Source organism: Gossypium hirsutum, chromosome D07 (genome assembly GCF_007990345.1).
Source record: "Gossypium hirsutum isolate 1008001.06 chromosome D07, Gossypium_hirsutum_v2.1, whole genome shotgun sequence".
Classification (NCBI taxonomy): Eukaryota; Viridiplantae; Streptophyta; class Magnoliopsida; order Malvales; family Malvaceae; genus Gossypium; species Gossypium hirsutum.
In genome coordinates this window covers 8,056,450-8,076,692 of record NC_053443.1, presented here as the reverse complement: position 1 = coordinate 8,076,692, position 20,243 = coordinate 8,056,450, and the positions used below count along the sequence as shown (strand labels likewise).

The following is a 20,243-nucleotide window of genomic DNA, read 5'->3' as shown; positions in this document are numbered from 1 at the left end:
ACAACAACGGCTACTTCTGCCTGCACCATGTTCTATGCAATCTTTTCTTTTTTAAAAGAAAAAGGTTGCCTTTAGTTTTTTGTTCCATAAAATATTGGTCTTGCCTGGTAAAAACACACAACATCTCTCTTCTCTTTCATTGGTTTAATCAAATTTCAAACCTTCCTTCTCTGATAACACTTCCCAGAAGCTTGAGCTTGAAAATGAGGGTGTTGTTGAGTTGCCTTTTCTCTTTCATTTTTGCTTCAACCCTTTGGAGCATTGGCTCTTCTGCTCTCACTCTGGATGGTAATAACTAAAATACCCATCACTATTTTAGTGTTTTTTTTACTTAAAGTTTGAATTTTTTTTATGGGAAAGTAGAGGGAAAGTTCTAAACTTTCAGCTTAGTGTTTGATATGATGTGAAGTTGAACTTTTTTTTTGTTTTTGTTTTCTATGATCTGATATTTCTGTTTTTATATTGGATTTTACAAGGTTTAACATTGTTGGAGATCAAAAGCACATTGAATGACAGTAAAAATTTTCTTGGGAACTGGCAAGCAACTGATGAAAATCCTTGTAATTGGACTGGCATTTCTTGTTATCCTAATGACCATAGAGTCCGTTCAATGTAAGCCTCCCGTTTACTTCTACTTAGTTTTATTTTCTATTACTTATATATATATATTCATTCTTATGGGTTGGTTCTACAGCAATCTACCATACATGCAACTAGGAGGCATAATATCTCCCAGCATTGGCAAGCTCAAAGGATTACAAAGATTGTGAGTTCAATTCCCATTTTTGAACACTAAATAATGTTAACAAACATTAGGCTGATTTTGATTCTTGTTCTTGTTATGCCCCACCTTTTTTTTTTTTTGCAGGGCGTTGCACCAGAACAATCTACATGGACAAATTCCTAATGAACTTACCAATTGTACTGAACTGAGAGCCCTGTAAGCAGAATAAATTCATTTTAGGCATTAGTTCATATTTCACTTGTCTTGTTCTTGTCTCATTTTTGGAATTGATTGTCTGCACAGTTACTTAAGAAATAATTATCTGCAAGGAGGCATACCGTCAAATTTTGGAAACCTTACTTTTCTCACCATACTGTAAGATTCTTGGATATGCTACTGTTTCTTTAGTTGCATGGCATAAATGTTAATTGTGCTTAGCAATGGAATAAATGTGTTGGAAAATTGGTTTTTAGGGATTTATCGAGCAATTTGCTAAAGGGTGCTATACCTTCATCCATAGGTCATCTTACAAGATTGCATTACCTGTAAGTTCATGAAGAATTGTAGCTTGCCAATGTTCATTTGGGTTGTTTTAGGATTGAATTAATAATACAATTGTAAATAAGAAAATGAGGTTCCTTAAACTTTCGATGATTGCTATTTGTGGCAGCAATTTGTCGACCAACTTTTTCTCTGGTGAAATCCCGGATATTGGAGTCCTCAGCACTTTTAGGAACAACTCGTGAGTACCCTTCTCATTACCATGACCATCGGTTTATGTCTATGCTTGCTATAATATGTAGATAAATACTATGTTGTTTGGGCTTAGGAGTGTTGGATACATATATGTGCCCGACACAGGTATCTGGAGGGCCATATTCCCATAACCAAGTTCGGATGTGAGTTGGAAACTAGAATTTCAAGAAAAATGAAGAGTTGCACCAACTCTTAAGTTTAGCATAAGATTGTAGCTTTTTGCATCAATGTATGTGGAAGCAGTAAATAACCTAACCAATGTAACTTGATCAGGATTTTTTTGCTTATGTTCAGGTTTATCGGCAATTTGGATCTATGTGGCCGACAGGTCAACAAGCCTTGTCGAACTTCACTGGGATTTCCAGCAGTCTTACCTCATGCTGAAAGTGATGGAGTAGCAGGCATTCTTTGTTGTTACGTGCCGCTTTAGTTGTTACATTCTTATAAAGCTTTATGCATGTAATAAGATGCAGCTATCCTTTTTGGCTTTTGCAGTTCCTACGAAACGATCATCTCATTACATAAAAGGTGTGATGATTGGTGCAATTTTGACAATGGCCCTTGTGCTTGTCATGCTCCTTGCATTCCTCTGGATATATCTACTATCAAAGAAGGAAAGGGCTCTTAAAAGATACACAGAAGTTAAAAAGCAAGTCAACCACGATACGAGTAAGTTGGTTTATTTATCAAAATTTGGCTTTCGTATAAATACATGGTTGTTAATTATGTTCATTTTTGTAGGTACTAAACTTATAACTTTTCATGGGGATCTACTGTATCCTTCATGTGAGATTGTAGAAAAGCTGGAGTCCCTTGATGAAGAAGATGTCATGGGGTCTGGGGGATTTGGTACCGTATATCGAATGGTCATGAATGATTGTCAAACATTTGCTGTTAAAAGAATAGATCGAAGTCGCGAAGGATCTGATCAAGTGTTTGAGAGAGAGCTAGAGATCTTGGGCAGCATCAAACACATTAATTTAGTTAATATGCGAGGCTATTGCAGGTTCCCGGCATCGAAGCTTCTTATCTATGATTATCTTGCTATGGGCAGCTTGGATGACTTCCTACATGGTAAGCTTCTTAATAGATAAAATGCATTCATTAACATGATATCGTTCTTTATTTTAATTGTGTGGTCTTGTATATCGATTTGCTTTTTTAGAATGCAAAGAAGAAGGCAGGCTATTGAACTGGAGTGCTCGTTTAAAAATAGCCCTTGGTTCCGCTAGAGGACTAGCATACTTGCATCATGACTGTTGTCCGAAGATAGTTCATCGAGACATAAAGTCCAGCAATATCCTTCTCGATGAAAACTTGGGGCCCCATGTATCCGACTTTGGTCTTGCCCAGCTTTTGGTGGATGAGGATGCCCATGTCACAACTGTCGTTGCCGGCACTTTTGGCTATTTGGCTCCAGGTTTTTCTTTCTCTATTATAGCCCATCATCTAGAAAGTTTTGGTTGTCCGTAGTTTTTGTCACTTCACCTTTATTTTACGCACTTTCCTCCTGAAGTTTCACGACAGATCCATAGAGAGTCAACTAGTGGTGCCTCTTGGCATTTGTAAAATCTTGTGATATGCATGTGTACACCAACATTGTTGTTCCGAGAACATAGAAATTATCCACTTACTGTTATGTTTCTACGGAACAGAATATCTGCAAAGTGGGATAGCGACAGAAAAGACGGATGTCTACAGCTTCGGAGTTCTCTTACTGGAGCTGGTAACTGGGAAAAGGCCAACTGATCCAACTTTTGCAAAGAGGGGCTTGAATGTTGTCGGCTGGGTAAGGACTTGAAATCGTTCGAGTTCGATGAAAAACTAATAATTTTTCATTTGTCCGAGAAATGTACACATAACCTTTTTTCTGTTTTGCTTGAACATTTGCAGACGAACACTTTATTGAGAGAGAACCGTCTGGAAGACATAGTCGATAAAGGGTGTACTGATGCTATCATGGAAACTGTCGAAGCAATTCTCGAAATAGCAGCGAAGTGTACTGATGCAAATCCAGATGAACGGCCAACAATGTGCCAGGTACTTCAGTTACTGGAACAAGAGGTCATGTCGCCTTACCCAAGTGATTACGAGTCTCATTCAGATTATTGTTGAATGAACATACAAATATTGATTTAATGGTGGTTGTTGCACATAAAATCTGCTGTCATCTCCTCGACTTTTGTAGGATGTTTTGCGATTTTGTCCCACTCTGGGGGGCTTTTGTATATTATCTCGAAATTGATCTATGTGTGCATGGTTTTGAATCCTTGTCACTTGTGCTGTGACAGTGACTTGAAACTGCAGTGCTGAAAACAAATATTGCTTGAGACATTTATTCACTTTTATTACCAGATGGATCTTCAGTCCATTGCATCTTTTTCTTTATGTTCATGCTATTTTGTTGATTCTTTTTTTATGTATTATGAAATTTATAATCTGGATTTTGATGAGCTGGCCGGGCCATGGTGCCTATTGAAATAAAGGAAGGCTACCACCTTTTAATTTTTTTTGGTAATAAAAAGAAGATGCTAAACAGCATCCTAGTTACAGACGATTGAACTTGTGGCCAACACGATCAACTTCCAGTAAAGATTCAATTCCCTTGGAGCTGAATTCTCTCAAATGAGTCCCGTGTTCGTCTGCAATGTAAAATTAGCCATGTAGTCTGCAGATTGATTGGCCTCTCTAAAAACGTGTATTCTCTCTTGCAAAGTGCAGATATATGGCACATTACTATTCTCAACATCAACCCATTAATTAAATCAATGGTTTCCACCATAAGACGTTGAACACCAATCTCCCAAGCAGGCAGTGACCCGTCCTGATGATGATACTCCCTGTGGCAACTTTGAACTCTCTTGAAGTGCAATTCTTCCCGTTTCACAGCTTTGTTAAAGACTTCCTCCACGGTGTGCGCAAAAACAATCCTTCTCAAGCAAATAGCTTCTGAGTTTGAAATTTTCTCCTCTGAATATTGCTAAGTTTCAGTGTTGCCAAAGCAACCAACCCCCACACCACACACTTGCATCCTGCATTTTAGAACTAAAATGTGTTTCTAATGTAGATGATAGGATTATATCTGAAATTAAGAGTAGAATAAGCATTTTAGATAATGTGTTCATTTAACTAAACATGGGTGGAGTTTGGTGAAAGATAAACTTTTGTGTTTTGTGTTTGGACAATCATTTTGAAGTGGGGAAAAGGTGATGAAAAAAGTTATGGGTAAAATGACGGTGATCTATTTGGATCTTTGCTTTGAATTATTGATTAAAATTCAGACCCCATGACTCTTTTTTGTCTCTAATCCCTTTCATTGAAGGACAGCGAAACATGGCATCCTAAGTTGATAGCAGCAGCTAGCTGTTATTAACCTAGTATGCCAAAAGCAGCAATTATAGTAATATTTACCCTTCCAAGTCATGTTTTCTGTTGTAATTACAGATTAAGACCATTAAAGTCAGTAATGTCTGTTTAGAAGCAACCGAGACTTGTTTTCCTTTTCTGGTGATATTGAATATGTTTGAAATGCAGAGGTTGGTCTTTGCTCTTTTAGTTCTTTTTCATAAATTACTTTTCTTTGGGTACAAAGCTTATTATCAACTTATGCAAGGTTAATGAGAGGTCTCAAATAGCATATATTACTATCAGTGTAACCATTTCATATGGTTGTTTAAACTCACTATATCTGTATTGTTAGCTTAATTTTAGGTAGTTTAAACTTTGATCTCATCTCCTAAAGAATAGGGATTAGCTCATGTATAACTTGTATATATTCCTCTGTAACTTTGATCATTGAATATAGAAAATTTATTCCACAATTCTCTGCTTCTTTATGGTATCAGAGCCAACCAACCATGTGTTTTGATTCTAAGAGTGTGCCATTGCAAAATTTGCCTTAGCCTCATAATGGTTGTGCGAGGCGGAGCGACAAACATCCGCTTCATGTCCTGTTTTTTTACATAATTGGCAGCGAACATCCGAATTAGAATTGTTTCTACGTCCATTTGATGAGCGATTGTTGTCTTGCCAGTAGGAGGATTGATTGTTGGATCGTTCATTGTTACGCCATGGCTGGGAATTTCTTCGGTTGTTCCGAGGGATAGTGTTGTTCGAAGACCTTGCGCGTTGTGCTACCGCAGCTGTTATAGGAGCCATCGGCTTCTTGGATTCTTCATGGGCTAAGAACACCTCATGATCCATTAACTTGTCGCACAAATCTTCATAAGAAATGGTCACATCTCTGGCTGTAATGGCAGCCGAGATTTCACGATACTCGGAGTCGAGGCCACGAAGAATGTAAACGACCAAGTCTCCATCAGCAAGTGGGGCACCAGCCGCAGCCAGTTCATTAGCAATTGCTTGTGTTATCCATGGCTCAAACCCTACGCTAATCATAAACTTGATCCCAAGTCCAAGCCATGTGTCTACCTAGGCATGTCAACCACTCATCATTCCCACATTTGTTATGATCCTGTGAATTCCAAGGTCTATCTATCTCGTGATGTCTCCTTTGTTGAAACCGAGTTCCCGTATCCAACACGATTCCGTAACTTGTTACCCACCTCCAAAATCATTGAGTGGGATATGTTTCCCACCAACAATCGAGAACATCACTCCCCAGTGCACCCAAACGAACCTGCCTTACCTCCCTCAATTCTCGAACCATGTCTGCCCCCATCCATGGTCTGCTCTCAACCAACCCCATCAACCAGGACTATCGACTTGTGTCCGGCACCACTGGCGTCCTCGATCACCCCAGGTATGTCTTCTCATCCTTGTAACACCCTTAACCCGTATCCGTCATCGAATTAGGGTTAAGAGGCATTACTAATCAAAACAGAACTTAGAACAGACATTCAGTATAGTTCAATAATTTTAACGGTTACATATAAATTGCTAGGTCTAATATTAAACATGTAAAATTTTAAACTTCTCTTTAAAATTACAATCCAGTTAAAGCATAAGAATATAAGTAATTTTCGTATGACTATTAATTTCATATACAATATATCAAAGTACGACTTTCCAAAACATTTATCTAGCCTGTACATGCCATAATTAAAATTTAAACAGTTTAATACCGAGACAGTAGATAGAGTGATGATCTTGTTGACGATCCCCGAGCTTGAAGCTTGATCTTTAAGTATATAAAACAGAAAGACATAAACAAACAAAGTAAGCTTTTATAGCTTAGTAAGTCTATTGCATAATGAAATATATATATATATATAGAAATAATATAACTTTTTAATTTTTAATTTACTGAGATTGCAATTAACACATACAATTAATATTTATACATTTACTGTACTCAGACCATTTTATTTATAGTCAAATATATGTACCTGTCGAAATGCGTTCAATTGAATATATATTTATACCAAACAACATTACAACCAAATGAATATAACCGAGCATATATGTACGTTATATACATATCATATCCAGCTGTGTATGTATACTCATAATAAACTTATAACCAAATACAAATCTAATACATGTGACCAAATGCATTCATCTTCATCAAATAATTATAAATAGAGGTGAATACATTTCAAATGCATATGTAGATACTTATCAAATACATATACCGAATATTTATACGTATACATTTATCGACTGCATAAATCGAAAGCATGTATGTATATTTTTACAAATGCATAGACCGAATATGTACATATTCATTAAACACACTTAGCCGAAGGTATATATGCTCATCAATTAAAGATAACCAAAATCATATAACTGTACACTTAATCACATTCTTTAAACAGATTTATTGGCACTTAGCCTGCTAGACTTAAAGCCTGATTCAGTACACCGACACTTAGCCTGTTAGACATATAGTCTGAAATGTTTCACCGGCATTAAGCCTGCTAGACGTAAAGTCTGATATTGTTTCACCGGCATTAAGCCTGATAGGCACTGAGCCTAAAATCTCAATTCACAGAAGTTATATCTCATATTTGTATATATTATCCACATAAAAATTCAACTCAATAATTTATAAAATATATCTTTAATCCACTTAGGTATATAAAGTTCAGACATCAAATTCAGCTCAATAACTTAATTATACATCCGAACATATATATATAAATATATATAACTTAATACATTAAAGCCTACTACCTAATATCATGCATTCGAACACCTTATGATATTCCAAACTAATAATTTCATATCTTCAATTCCATTCAAGAATTTTTACATGAATATACATACATAATCGAAGCTCCCTTATACATATATAAATTCCATACTTAAACTCATTATAGAATATATATATGCATATTTGCATAATTGAACCTCATATAAACTTGTATAAATGGCATACCTGAATTCAATACAAGGACATATACATGTATATTTGCATATTATAGATCTAATACAAAGTTTTATACCAATATAAACCTATGTTTAGTTCCAAATCTTAAGTACACACACACACACACATATATATATACTTTTTATTAAACCAATACTTTATACTTGTATATACATGTATAAATTCAAAACTTGTACATATAAAAATATAAAACTTTTATACTCCAACTAAATTTGATAACATTTATAATTGTATATCCTTATATACCTTCATACTTTAACTAAATTCAAATGACCATATAAGTATATACCTATGATTCGAACATGTAACAATAATGCATATAATTCACTCATGCTTTTAATTATTTAAACCAACATATTTTAAATTATAATTCATCAAAATACATCACATATACATACCTATATACTGATTTTTATGACATTAAATAGCTAATAGACTTACCTCGGACAGTGTAAAATCGAAATCGGACGATTTCGTCCAATTTAGTCCAAAATGTATTCAAAATGAGATAAATTAAATATTATTACATTCAATTTAGTCCAAAAATACATAAATGGGAAAATTACCATTTTACCCCTAATATTTACATTTTTTTGCAATTTAGTCCCTATTACATAAAACACAAAATACACAAAATTTGCCCATATTATACAAGGGTCGAATGTCCCTAGTGCTCATACAAGTCCACAAATTTTATTTATTTCACATTTTAGTCCCTCAAAATTTTAATTTCATAATTTAGCCCTAATTACTCAATTTCACCAAAAATTCAAAGACAAAACACGTTAATCTTTCACATATCTTTCATATTTCATCATCAACTATCACAAAGCTCAAGCATTCATCAATGGCATATCACAAATCAACACCAAATTCTAAAATTAAAGCATGGGTCTTGTAGTACACAAAGCAACGATCTCAAAAATGTAAAAATTTTCAAAAACCGAACAAAAACGAACCTTTAATTAAGCAAGGATATGGCCGAACTTTAGAAAGTCATAGTTAAGCTTCTTTTTGCTTAACATTCGGCTTGGAGAAGATGATAAAATCATCTTTTCTTAAGTTATTTTAACTAATATATATTTTAATTACTTAATGACTACTTTAACCTTAGTTTAATTAATTATAAAACATATAACTTAAGGGTAATTTAGACCATTGCAGCCCACTAACTATTAAATGGCCTAATTTCCATTTATAACCCTTATTTTTAAAAGACAACAACAATTGGGTGCTTTTAAATTTAACCCTTAAATTTTTATTTTACGCGATTAAGTCCTTTTTATCAAATTGTGCACTCAAACGATCAAATTTTTATACAAAATTTTTACACATAGTAATTCACATACTGCAAATATCAAAAATAATTTTAAAATATTTTTTGACTTGGATTTGTGGTCCTGAAACCACTTTGTCTGATTAGGGTCAAGATCGGGTTGTTACAACTCTTCCCCCCTTAGGGATTTTTGTCCCCGAAAATGTTACCGGTGAATAGGTTTGGATAACGTTCTTTCATTGCATCCTCTAGTTCCGACTTTTTTTTTTCAACTTCGTGTTTTTTTTCCATAGTACTTTAACTAACGAAATTCTCTTGTTTCGTAACTCTTTAACTTCACGAGCCAAAATACTAATCGGTTCTTCTTCGTATGACATATCAGATTTAATCTCAACCTCTGCCGGATTAATCACATGTGAAAGATCAGATCGGTATCTACGAAGTATTAAAACATGGAATACATTGTGAATCTTTTCTAGCTCAGGTGACAATAACAATCTATAAGCAACTGGCCCGATACGCTCAATAATCTCATAAGGTCCAATGAATCTCGGACTCAATTTACCTTTACGATCGAATCTGAGTATTTTCTTCCACGGCGAGACTTTCAAAAACACTTTGTCCCCAATTTGAAACTCTATATCCTTTCTTCTCAAATCTGCATATGATTTCTGATGATCTGATACTGCCTTCAAACTATCCCGAATCACTCTCACTTTATGCTCAGTTTCTTTAATCAAATCAACCTCGTGTATCTTATTCTCACTAAGCTCAGTCCAATACAATGGTGTATGACATTTACAACTGTATAAAGCCTCGTAGGGTGTCATTTTGATGCTAGACTGAAAACTATTATTATATGCAAATTCAATCAAAGACAAATATCGTTCCCATGTACCTTCAAACTCAAGAATGCAACATCTTAACATATCTTTGAGTATCTGAATGATTCATTCGAACTGACCATCTATTTGGGGGTGAAAAACTATGCTAAACTGTAGTTTTGTTCTCAAAGCATCTTGTAGTTTCTTCCAAAACCGTGATGTAAATCTCGGGTCTCTATCCAAAACTATAGAAATAGGTACATCATACAACCTCACAATCTGTGAAACATATATCTCAGCTAACTTATTCAAATAAATAATCTGTGTAAACCAGAAGAAAATGTGCCGATTTAGTCAATCTATCCACTACAACCCAAATAGCATCTTTCTTGCCCGGTGTCAATGGTAAACCAGATACAAAATCTATCATGACTCTGTTCCATTTCCATTCAGGTATCATGATCGGCTGAAGCAACCCTGAAGGTACCTGATGTTTAGCTTTTACTTGCTGACATATTAAACACTTCGAAACAAAGTCAGAAATGTCTCGTTTCATACTGTGCCACCAATAGTGTTGTTTTAGATCATTTTACATTTTTCGTGCTACATGGATGAATAAATAATCGACTACTGTGAGCTTCATTCAAAATCATCAGAATTAACTCTGAATTTTTTTTGAAACACATAATCGGTTTTTGAACCTCAAGCAATCCTCAGCATCAACTAAAAACTCAGAATTAACATCCAAATCACACTGAGCCTGTTTTACAATTAAACCTTCATTGGCTTTCTGAGCCTCACAAATCTGTTGCACAAATAACGATTTTACTTTCAACTCAGCTATTATCATACCATCATCAGACATAGCTATATGTACATTCATTGCACGCAAAGCAAATAGTGATTTCTGACTTAAAGCATCAACGACAACATATAGCTATCCCTTGCCATTTCGAATAATTGGGTGTTTCGACAGCTAGATGTCAACAATGCGTTTCTGCAAGGCGATCTTACTGAAGAGGTTTATATGTCTCAACCTCCTGGTTTTGCATCCTTGCTGCTCCGACTCATGTATGTCGTCTTAACAACGTAATTTACGGCCTCAAGCAAGCTCCGCTAGCATGGTATACTGCCTTCACGACCTACCTGCATGAGCTTGGTTTTGCCAAGTCTAAATCTGATCCTTCTCTCTTTATAATGTGCAATGGTGCAGTCCAAATAATTGCTCTGGTTTATGTCGATGATATCATTATTACTGGGACTCATACTTCCACAATTGACTGAGTTATAAACTCTCTTGCCAATCGATTTTCAATAAAAGATCTTGGGGATCTACACTATTTTTTGGGAGTTGAGGTAACCCGAACCGTTGATAGCCTATATCTCACTCAAACAAACTACATTGCCGAACTACTCAGTGCTAAGAATATGCAGGATTGTAATCCTGCTCCTACACCGATGAGCAGCACTGATTCGTTATCTTTACGTGATGGCGCACCCTCATTTGATGCTACACGCTATCGTACAGTGCTTGGTAAATTGCAGTATTTATCCTTTACAAGGCCTGACATTAATTACTCTGTCAACAAGCTCTCTCAATTCATGCATCAACCATCCGAGCTGCATTGGAAATCTTTGAAGCGTATACTACGATATCTGCGTGGCACCACTACACTTGGTTTGAGACTTCAATCTGCGCAACAATTTGATCTGTCCATGTATGTTGACGCCGACTGGGCCGGGGATCTTGATAGTCAAAATTCAACATCGGGCAACATTCTGTTTCTTGGACCAAACCCGATCAGCTGGGTCTCCAAGAAACAACAAACCATTGCTCGGTCATCAACTGAAGCGGAGTTCAAGGCTGTTGTAAACTCTGTATCCGAGGTATGTTGGGTCACCAATCTTCTTCTAGAATTGCGAGTTCATCAAACAGTTCTGCCAACTGTATATTGTGACAATGTCGGCGTGATTTATCTCAGTAAAAATCTCACAATCCACACTCGTATGAAGCATGTTGCTGTCGATTTTCATTATGTTCGAGATAAAGTACACCGAAACCAGCTCCGTATTGTTTATGTTCATGCCAAGGATCAACTTGCAGACAAATTTACCAAACCCTTGGCAAATAATCTTTTCCAACTTCATCTGTCCAAGCTTGGAGTTACTTCGAACTCTCAGCTTAGGGGGGCGTATCAGTGTAACCATTTCATATGGTTGTTTAAACTCACTATATCTATATTGTTAGCTTAATTTTGGTAGTTTAAACTTTGATCTCATCTCCTAAAGAATAGGGATTAGCTCGTGTATAGCTTGTATATATTCCTCTGTAACTTTGATCATTGAATATAGAAAATTTATTCCATAATTCTCTGCTTCTTTAATTACCTTTAAGGATTTAGGGCTAGAATATTCAAACTCGAGTTCATTCTATATTTTAAATGAGTTCTAATATTTTTACTCAAATATTTTCAAACTTAAGTCTAGACAAATAACTCAACTCTTCTATTTTATGGTTTTATAATCTGGTGTTTGAATTTTAGTATTTGATCTTAACTTCTCCTATAGTCTACTGTGTATATTTATATTATGATTTTGCTGCTTTATATACATTATAATATCACAAAAGTAATGCTTTTTTGTGATGTTTTTATTCAAAATATGAGTGTTGTGGAAGGCAATCTTTTTGTAATTATATAGATCTAAAAAGTTCTTCCTACAATATTTTTTCAAATTTTTCGTGGTACAAAATTGATTAATCAATGTATCCTTTATAAAAATAAAGGAATATAACATTTTTATAATTTTTTTATTGTTCATGACAACTAACATTACTTTCTTTATTGTGTTTCTAAAAGGTATTATTCGAACTGTTCCTACATTAGGATTTAAATTAGGTAAATTATTCTCATATTAGGGCATTAATTCCAAACTTGGCAATTATTCTTGTATTGAGGCATGAACTGGACAATTATTTCCACATTGAGCCTAAACTTCAAGGTTTTTAAAGAAATATCTGAGACTAATTTGGACCAAAAAAATTCAAACCCCAATATGAGAATAATTAATAAGTTCAAGGTCTAAATTGGATAAAAAAAAGTTCAGACCCCAATGTGAAAACAATTGCCAATTTCAAGACCTAACTTGGTTAAAAAAAAATTCAAACTCTGATGTGAAAATAGTTGCTAAATTCAGGTCCTAAAAAGTGATTTAACCCAACGCATTTTCATGCTTTTTACATTACTAAAACTAAAAGGAATAAATATCAAATTTATACATGAACTTTGGTCCAATGAGTAATGTTATACATGAATTTTGATTTTGTAGGATTATACACATGAAACTTGAATCGCGGTTAATATGTATAAATGAAACTTTGATTTTAGTTCAATTGTATACATTTGAAGAAATGAATACACACATTTATTTTCATTTTGGATTAACATAATTGTTTGTGTATGCAATAGATCAATGTAAAATGGTGTTAATTCGATAATATTTTTTGTAATTTATGATGATTGAATCAAATCAAATTTTATGTATAAAATCATACAAAATCAAAATTCATTTATAAAACAATAATTTTACTTTTATGTTTATTCCTTTGTTTCTTTTTTCTTTTTTAGTAGGAATCTTATTTCCGATTTAATACTTCTATTTTAAAAAGAAAAAAAATTGTAGGATCCACTTCCATTTTCACTATTTATTTTTAAAAGAGAAACGAAAAATATGAAAATATAAAAAAAAATCCTATAAATATTACAAAGGCATCATATAGGTCCCACATAAATTTAATCATGGGTCGGGTTGGGTTTGAGTCAGTCTAATGCAAAATTTTAGGTTCATTTCCTAAGTTCAGGCTTGGCTCGACCCGAAAAATGGACCTGAAATTCTAACCAAACCCGACCCATATTAAAAATACTAAACCCAAACCCAACCCAGCCTGTACTAATTTTTTAGATTATTTTTTTATATAAAAATAAATTAAAAAATATATAAGGCATCAAATACACTAAAAACATTAAAATAAATATTTTTTAACAAATTTAAAATACATTAAAGAACCATTATAATTAAATAATACTAAGATAATTACACAAATTAGCAAGTTAATACCTCTAAAATAGTAGCAAAATTAACAATTAAATAAGAGTTATATAATATTTAAATAATAACAATAACATAATAACAATATAATAATGAAATAACAGTAAAATAACAATAAATTCAATTTTCGAGTTCTTACTTTTACTTAAACCGGAAACCTTAGACACAATCTCCCACGTCATTTTCATACATCCGTCTTTGAGTAAAAGGTTAACTTAAAAAATATTGAGGTAAAAGTTAAAAGCAAATGTGATAATTGTGAGCAAAAATGGTTGGTATGAAATTCGACACGCAACTACATGAGGAAACACAACATAAAACATAAAAATAAAAGAAATATATAAAAATTATCTGTATTTTTTAAATTTCAAAATTCAATTATAATAAAAAAGGTAATTATTAAATTTATTTGACTAAATTTAATTATGTATAAAGTTAATAGATTTAATTAATATTTTTAAGTGAGTTATTTTTAGTCACTATATTTTTTAGATTTTAAATTTTCAATCTTATTGTAAATAATAATCATTAAATATCTTAACCAATTTTTGGTGTGTGAATAATATATAAAAACAACAAACTATCATGACATTATACATGTGATATCGTGTTTATGATATTAAATTTTAAAAATAACAAAGCTTAATGCATTTAATATCTAATATTTAATTAAGACTAAAATTTAAAAATTATTATATGGAAACAAGCCATTCCTCAAAAATAAAAAGCCTTTTTTTCAATAATTAACTTGATACAATATTTGAATAAATTAAGATAAGAATCTTCCAACTTCGAACCTTATGTGTATATCAAGCCAAGCATTAGAGTCTTGAGAAAAAAAGGTGAAAGCGACCCATGCTTGTCCTCACATATTGCTAATCCAATAACCAGTTGGATTGTAATTCAACTTTAGAATTACCAATTCATTTCATTGTGTTATCTAAGATGACAGACTTAACCAAGAAGAAATTAACCGGAAAAGTAGCCATAGTCACCGGCGGAGCAAGCGGTATCGGCGAAGCCACAGCGCGTTTGTTCGCCGAGCACGGCGCCCGTATGATCATCATCGCCGATATCCAAGACCAACTCGGCCAACAAGTAGCTACTTCAATCGGTTCCCACAATTGTACTTACATTCGCTGCGACGTTACCGATGAAAACCAAGTGAAAGCATTGGTCGAATCAAGTATTCAAAAGTATGGTCAACTTGATATAATGTTTAGCAATGCTGGGATTATAAGTAAGTCCGATCAGAGCATTCTTGATCTTGATTTCCAACAGTTTGATCGGTTGATGGCGGTCAACCTCCGTGGCATGTCTGCATGCGTTAAGCACGCGGCGCGTGCGATGGTGGAGAACAAGGTGAGAGGAAGTATTGTATGCACGGCGAGTGTCGCGGCTAGCCGTGGAACGAAACGGCGGACGGACTATTGCATGTCGAAGCATGGGGTGTTGGGATTAGTTCGATTGGCAAGTAAACAGCTAGGGATGTATGGTATAAGGGTAAACTGTGTGTCGCCGAATGGGGTGGCGACGCCGATGACATGCGAGGTGCATGAGAAGAGTGTGGAGGCGGTTGAGAAAATCTACGAGGCTGGAAGGGCTCTGAAAGGAGCGGTGTTGAGAGCCGAACATGTGGCGGATGCAGTGCTGTTTCTTGCAAGTGATGAGTCGGAGTTGATTACTGGCCATGACCTCGCCGTCGACGGTGGCTTCCAAGCTTAGTAACTTTTGCTTTTGCTTTCAGTAATTCTTCTTCTTAATTCTATGGTTTTTACAGAATATTTTGACTTGATTGTATTACTTTGTAATTGATATGCTTTCGTATTTTTAGAACTTAATTATTTTCTTTTACTCGAAGTAGTCTTAATTCAATTGTGATCTTATTACTCCAGCAATTAGAAATATGACAGTTTGGAAGGATTATGAATAGAAGTAGAATCTGTATTATATGCAAAAATAATGACAACCCCTCGGTAGGTTTCTTTAACTGCTATACGATGATTGCTCTGAAATAGTTTAGCCTCGTCTCGCTTAACTATGCTTTTATCATACTCCTTGTACCATAAAAAAGGTAATTATAATTGTTAGCATTTTGAATTGATGAAATCTAAAATGCTAGCATTTTAAAAAGAAAATTTATTTGTGACACTGCCAATGAAGTTGGATAAGTAAATTATAAAGCGTGGTAAACAAAATTTTCAACTCACTTATGAAATCTAAAAAATTCTACAAACAATGTATCTAATAATTATCCTTTTAAAAATCTCCAAATTTGTAAAATTCTTCAACTAAATACACTTTTTGAAAGTTTATAAAAAAAAATATTGCAAATTTCTTTTTCACTTCTCTCTCTCTTTTCTTCACAATTTTTTTTTCGTTGTTCTCTTATATCTTTTTTTCTTAAAGCTTGTGGAAGCTCATGTGTATCATCTAAGGTAACACATTGAAACATATATGATAATATTTAATTCTGCTAGAGTTAAATGTTTGCTAATTGTCACATGTTGACGAGATCAAAAAATGAAATTTGACTTATTAAACTAAATATATTTGAATAAAATGATTAAAATTACAATTAATATATTCAACATTTAATTACTTCCACGTCCATGAATAATATAAATAAAAACAAAAACTAATAGCTTCTATGCATAATCGGGCCCGACCGTGAGAGTTGATTGAGAGTGCAACCGTCCAGGGTCCAAAGTTGAATGGGTCCAATTTCTTTTTTCAATTTTTAATGTGGAAAAAAAATTCAGACTAAAATAAATTAATTAAATACCTAGAATTTTCAATTTTTTTTACTATAAATGATTCATCTCCTAGGCCTCAAAAACTTTTTAGCTTTATTATATTATATTTTATAATTTTTTTAAAAAAAAGATCCAATTTATTATTTCGACTAGGACCTCAAAAATATCAAAAACAATATGTGCATAATATTAACAATCCATAAATTAGGCAAAACTCATGCATAATGTACGTGGGTTACTTATATATCCAATATATATTAATAAGAAATGAATTAAACCTATTATTTTTTAAAACTATTATATATAAAAATTTATTCAGAAATATTAATTTTAAATATATATTTTAACATATTTATATTATTTATTAAGTGTTTTATTGAGTTAGTGTCACTCTTAACGGAGCCACCAACTCGATTAGAAAAATTATAAAAATGCCCTTTTATAATTAAAATAAATTATATTATTTGAGTGTATTTTAGTCTTTTACTTTCATAGAAAAATAGTAAAAATAGAAATATGATGGGATTTGAACCCACACCAATTGGATTAATAAAAACTTAAATTTATCACTAAACCAAAACACCATTTTGAATTAATTATACACTTTTATTTTTATATGCATAAGTTATCATCTCTATCAGTTGTCTATCTATACTATTATTTGAGCTCTTTATAGAGTTGATGTCACCTAGACCTGTCCATGGGCCGGGCAGCCCGGCCCGGCCCGACGGCCTGCCCGAAATATGGGAGGGTTCGGGTAAAATTATAGGCCCGAAATATAGGCTTAGGCAAAAAAACGAGGCCCGTTTAAAAAAATGGGCCGGGCCTCGGGCACCACTTTTTTGGCCCGACCCGACCCGGCCCGAATATAATAAATATATATTTTTATTTTTATTTTTAAAATACTTTTTTATTTTTTATTTTTAATATAATTTTTTAATGTTTATTAAAAAATGGGCCTGGCCGGGCTCGGGCTTATGATATTTTTCCCGGGCCAGGCCTGGGCAAAATTTTAGGCCCATATTCCGGGCTGGGCCTAGGAGGCAGGCCAAAAAATTTTTCCGGGCCCGACCCAAACCCGGCCCGGCCCATGGATAGGTCTAATGTCACCCTTAATCAGGTTACCAACTCGGTTAGAAAGTTATGAGAATGCCCTTCTGTAATTAAAATAAGTTATATTATTTGAAGGTATTTTAGTCTTTTCACTTAAAAAATAAAAATATGCATATTATGATATTTAAACTCACATCAATTGCATGAGTAAATCCTTTAATTTACCATTCAGCTAAAGTTTTATTTTAATATTTCAATATATTTTAATTTTATTATGAACACTTTATTACCTTCATTAATTGTACATATCCATATTATTATTTAAGCTCCTAATTGAGTTCATGTCACCCTAAATCAGGTCACCAATTCAGTTAGGAAGTTACAGAAATGTTCTTCTGTAATTAAAATAAGTAATATTATTTGAGGGTGTTTTAGTCTTTTCACTAGAAAAACCAATAAAAATATGCATATGATTAGATCCAAATCCACGTCAATTACATTAGTAAAACCTTTAATTTATCTTTCAACTAAAACTTTATTTTTTTACTATTAATAAAACCCCTAATTGAGTTGGTGTTACGAGTTAACCGGACACTAACTCAGTTAGGAAATAACTAACATACCCTTTTATTAGATGAAAGCTATTATTATTTTGATGGTATTTTTTTGTCTTTCCATACTTTTCTATATATATATTTTAAAAACTAAAATTAACATGATTGAACTTATGTTTAACAGATCTATAAACAAATTATTTACTACTATATCAATCATAATCTTGAGTAAACTTTAAAAAAAATTAACTTTTAACATAAAATATTTTCTCTAACTAAATTTTTGTATCTATACGATTAATAAAATTAAAATTATTTTTATTTATTTATTTTATAAAATATTTTTTGTGTATCTATACTATTAATAAAACTAAAATTAAAATTATTTATTTATTTTATAAAATATTTTTTTCATACATCCTAAAAGGTATTAATAGAATTAAAACATTGATACATATTCAATTTTTCAAAAACAAAAATAGTTTTTAATATTTTAAAACTTTATATAAATTAGAAAAATTATCTTCGATGAAATTGGACATATGGACAACCAATATGTCAATATCTATTATGGACTTAACTTTTAAATGGTTCTTTTTTTCTTTCTATTTTTTAATTTTTGAAATTTATTTAATATTTTTATAAATTTTAATAATGTTTTACAAATTTTTAATTTTTTAAAAAAATTTAAACTTTGAAACGAATGAACCTGGATACTATTCTAATAAAAAATTTAAATATTTCTTTTTATTTAAAAAAACTTTGAATTTTTATTTTTTGATGATGTGGCATTGTCACCTTAGCAACTTTTGCTAGCATGGGGTATTACATTAATGTCGTTAACGACCACGTCAGTGTTATGACAATTAATATTAGTCAAAGGGCTTATTTGACCAATTTTGTTAGTTTAGAGGTTCAACTGGGTACAAAAAATTCCCAAGAACTTAATTGATTTTTTTTAAAAAGTTTTAGGGCCTTTTAAATCTTTAAGTATTTCAATCAAAATAACGGCATTAAGTTTTCACAAGAAAACTATTCCAACAAAAAAAAGATTTCATCTTGACGATTTTCAAATGAGTATTTTTAAGGGAAAATCTTAATCAATATTTTCAACATTATTTTTATTGTTATATGACTATTAATTAATTTTTTAAAAATTTCAAAATGTCATACGAGAGAATACAATAAAATAATTTTAATGGTGGTAACAATTGGACCAAAATTTTTATATCCAAAAAATAGGACTATATTCCTAAAAAATAAAAATAGAAAGACTAAATTTCAAATGTAGAAAATGTATAGGGACTTAGAGCATATTTTAACATTTGACTTTTTTACTCTATAATTTAACACAAATAGATAATAAATCCAACGCGAAGTGTGGGCTGGAAACCATACTAGTTAATAGATCATAATAACTATAATCATAACCCATCGACGCTATATATAAAATGAATAAATCTCAAATTTATACATAAACTTTGATTAAATGTGCAGTTTGATATATGAACTTAGATTAGGTGCAATTATACACACAAAATTTTAATTGGGTTCAAATGTATATATGAAATTTTAATTTTGATTCAATTATACACATTTAAGGAAATAAATACATTAATTTATTTTTATATTGGATAAATATAATAATACATGTATACAATATATAAACATAAAATGATGTTATATCAATAATTGTGTCAATAATTTGTGAGAACTGAATCAAATCAAAATTTCATGTGTAAAATTGCACAAAATCAAAGCTTATATATAAAATTACACATTAAGCCAAAATTCATGTATAATTTTGAGATTTATCCCCATATAAAAGTAATGTCCAAGCC

General features: G+C 32.4%; 2 protein-coding genes across 6 annotated transcripts; both read left to right on the top strand.

Annotated features, from left to right (window-relative positions):
- LOC107953512 (LRR receptor-like serine/threonine-protein kinase FEI 1) lies at positions 1–3,851 on the top strand. 5 transcript variants are annotated; one of them, XM_016888837.2, is made up of 13 exons: positions 1–288; positions 477–612; positions 695–766; positions 869–940; positions 1,028–1,099; positions 1,198–1,269; positions 1,395–1,466; positions 1,775–1,881; positions 1,976–2,149; positions 2,222–2,554; positions 2,646–2,900; positions 3,136–3,269; positions 3,374–3,851. In XM_016888837.2, exons 1-13 carry the CDS (start codon positions 204–206, stop codon positions 3,593–3,595), a joined length of 1,806 nt encoding a protein of 601 aa, XP_016744326.1. In that variant the 5' UTR covers positions 1–203; the 3' UTR covers positions 3,596–3,851. The 5 variants fall into 5 exon arrangements, with proteins under 5 accessions (XP_016744326.1, XP_040953260.1, XP_016744327.1 ...); XM_016888838.2 differs by having other exon boundaries at positions 13–288; positions 1,775–1,866; XM_016888836.2 differs by having other exon boundaries at positions 73–288; positions 1,775–1,893.
- Positions 3,852–14,837: 10,986 nt separating this feature from the next.
- On the top strand, positions 14,838–15,893 carry LOC107953514 ((-)-isopiperitenol/(-)-carveol dehydrogenase, mitochondrial). The gene has a single exon (XM_016888839.2). It carries the CDS (start codon positions 14,985–14,987, stop codon positions 15,762–15,764), a length of 780 nt encoding a protein of 259 aa, XP_016744328.1. The 5' UTR covers positions 14,838–14,984; the 3' UTR covers positions 15,765–15,893.
- The last annotated feature ends 4,350 nt before the right edge of the window (positions 15,894–20,243 follow it).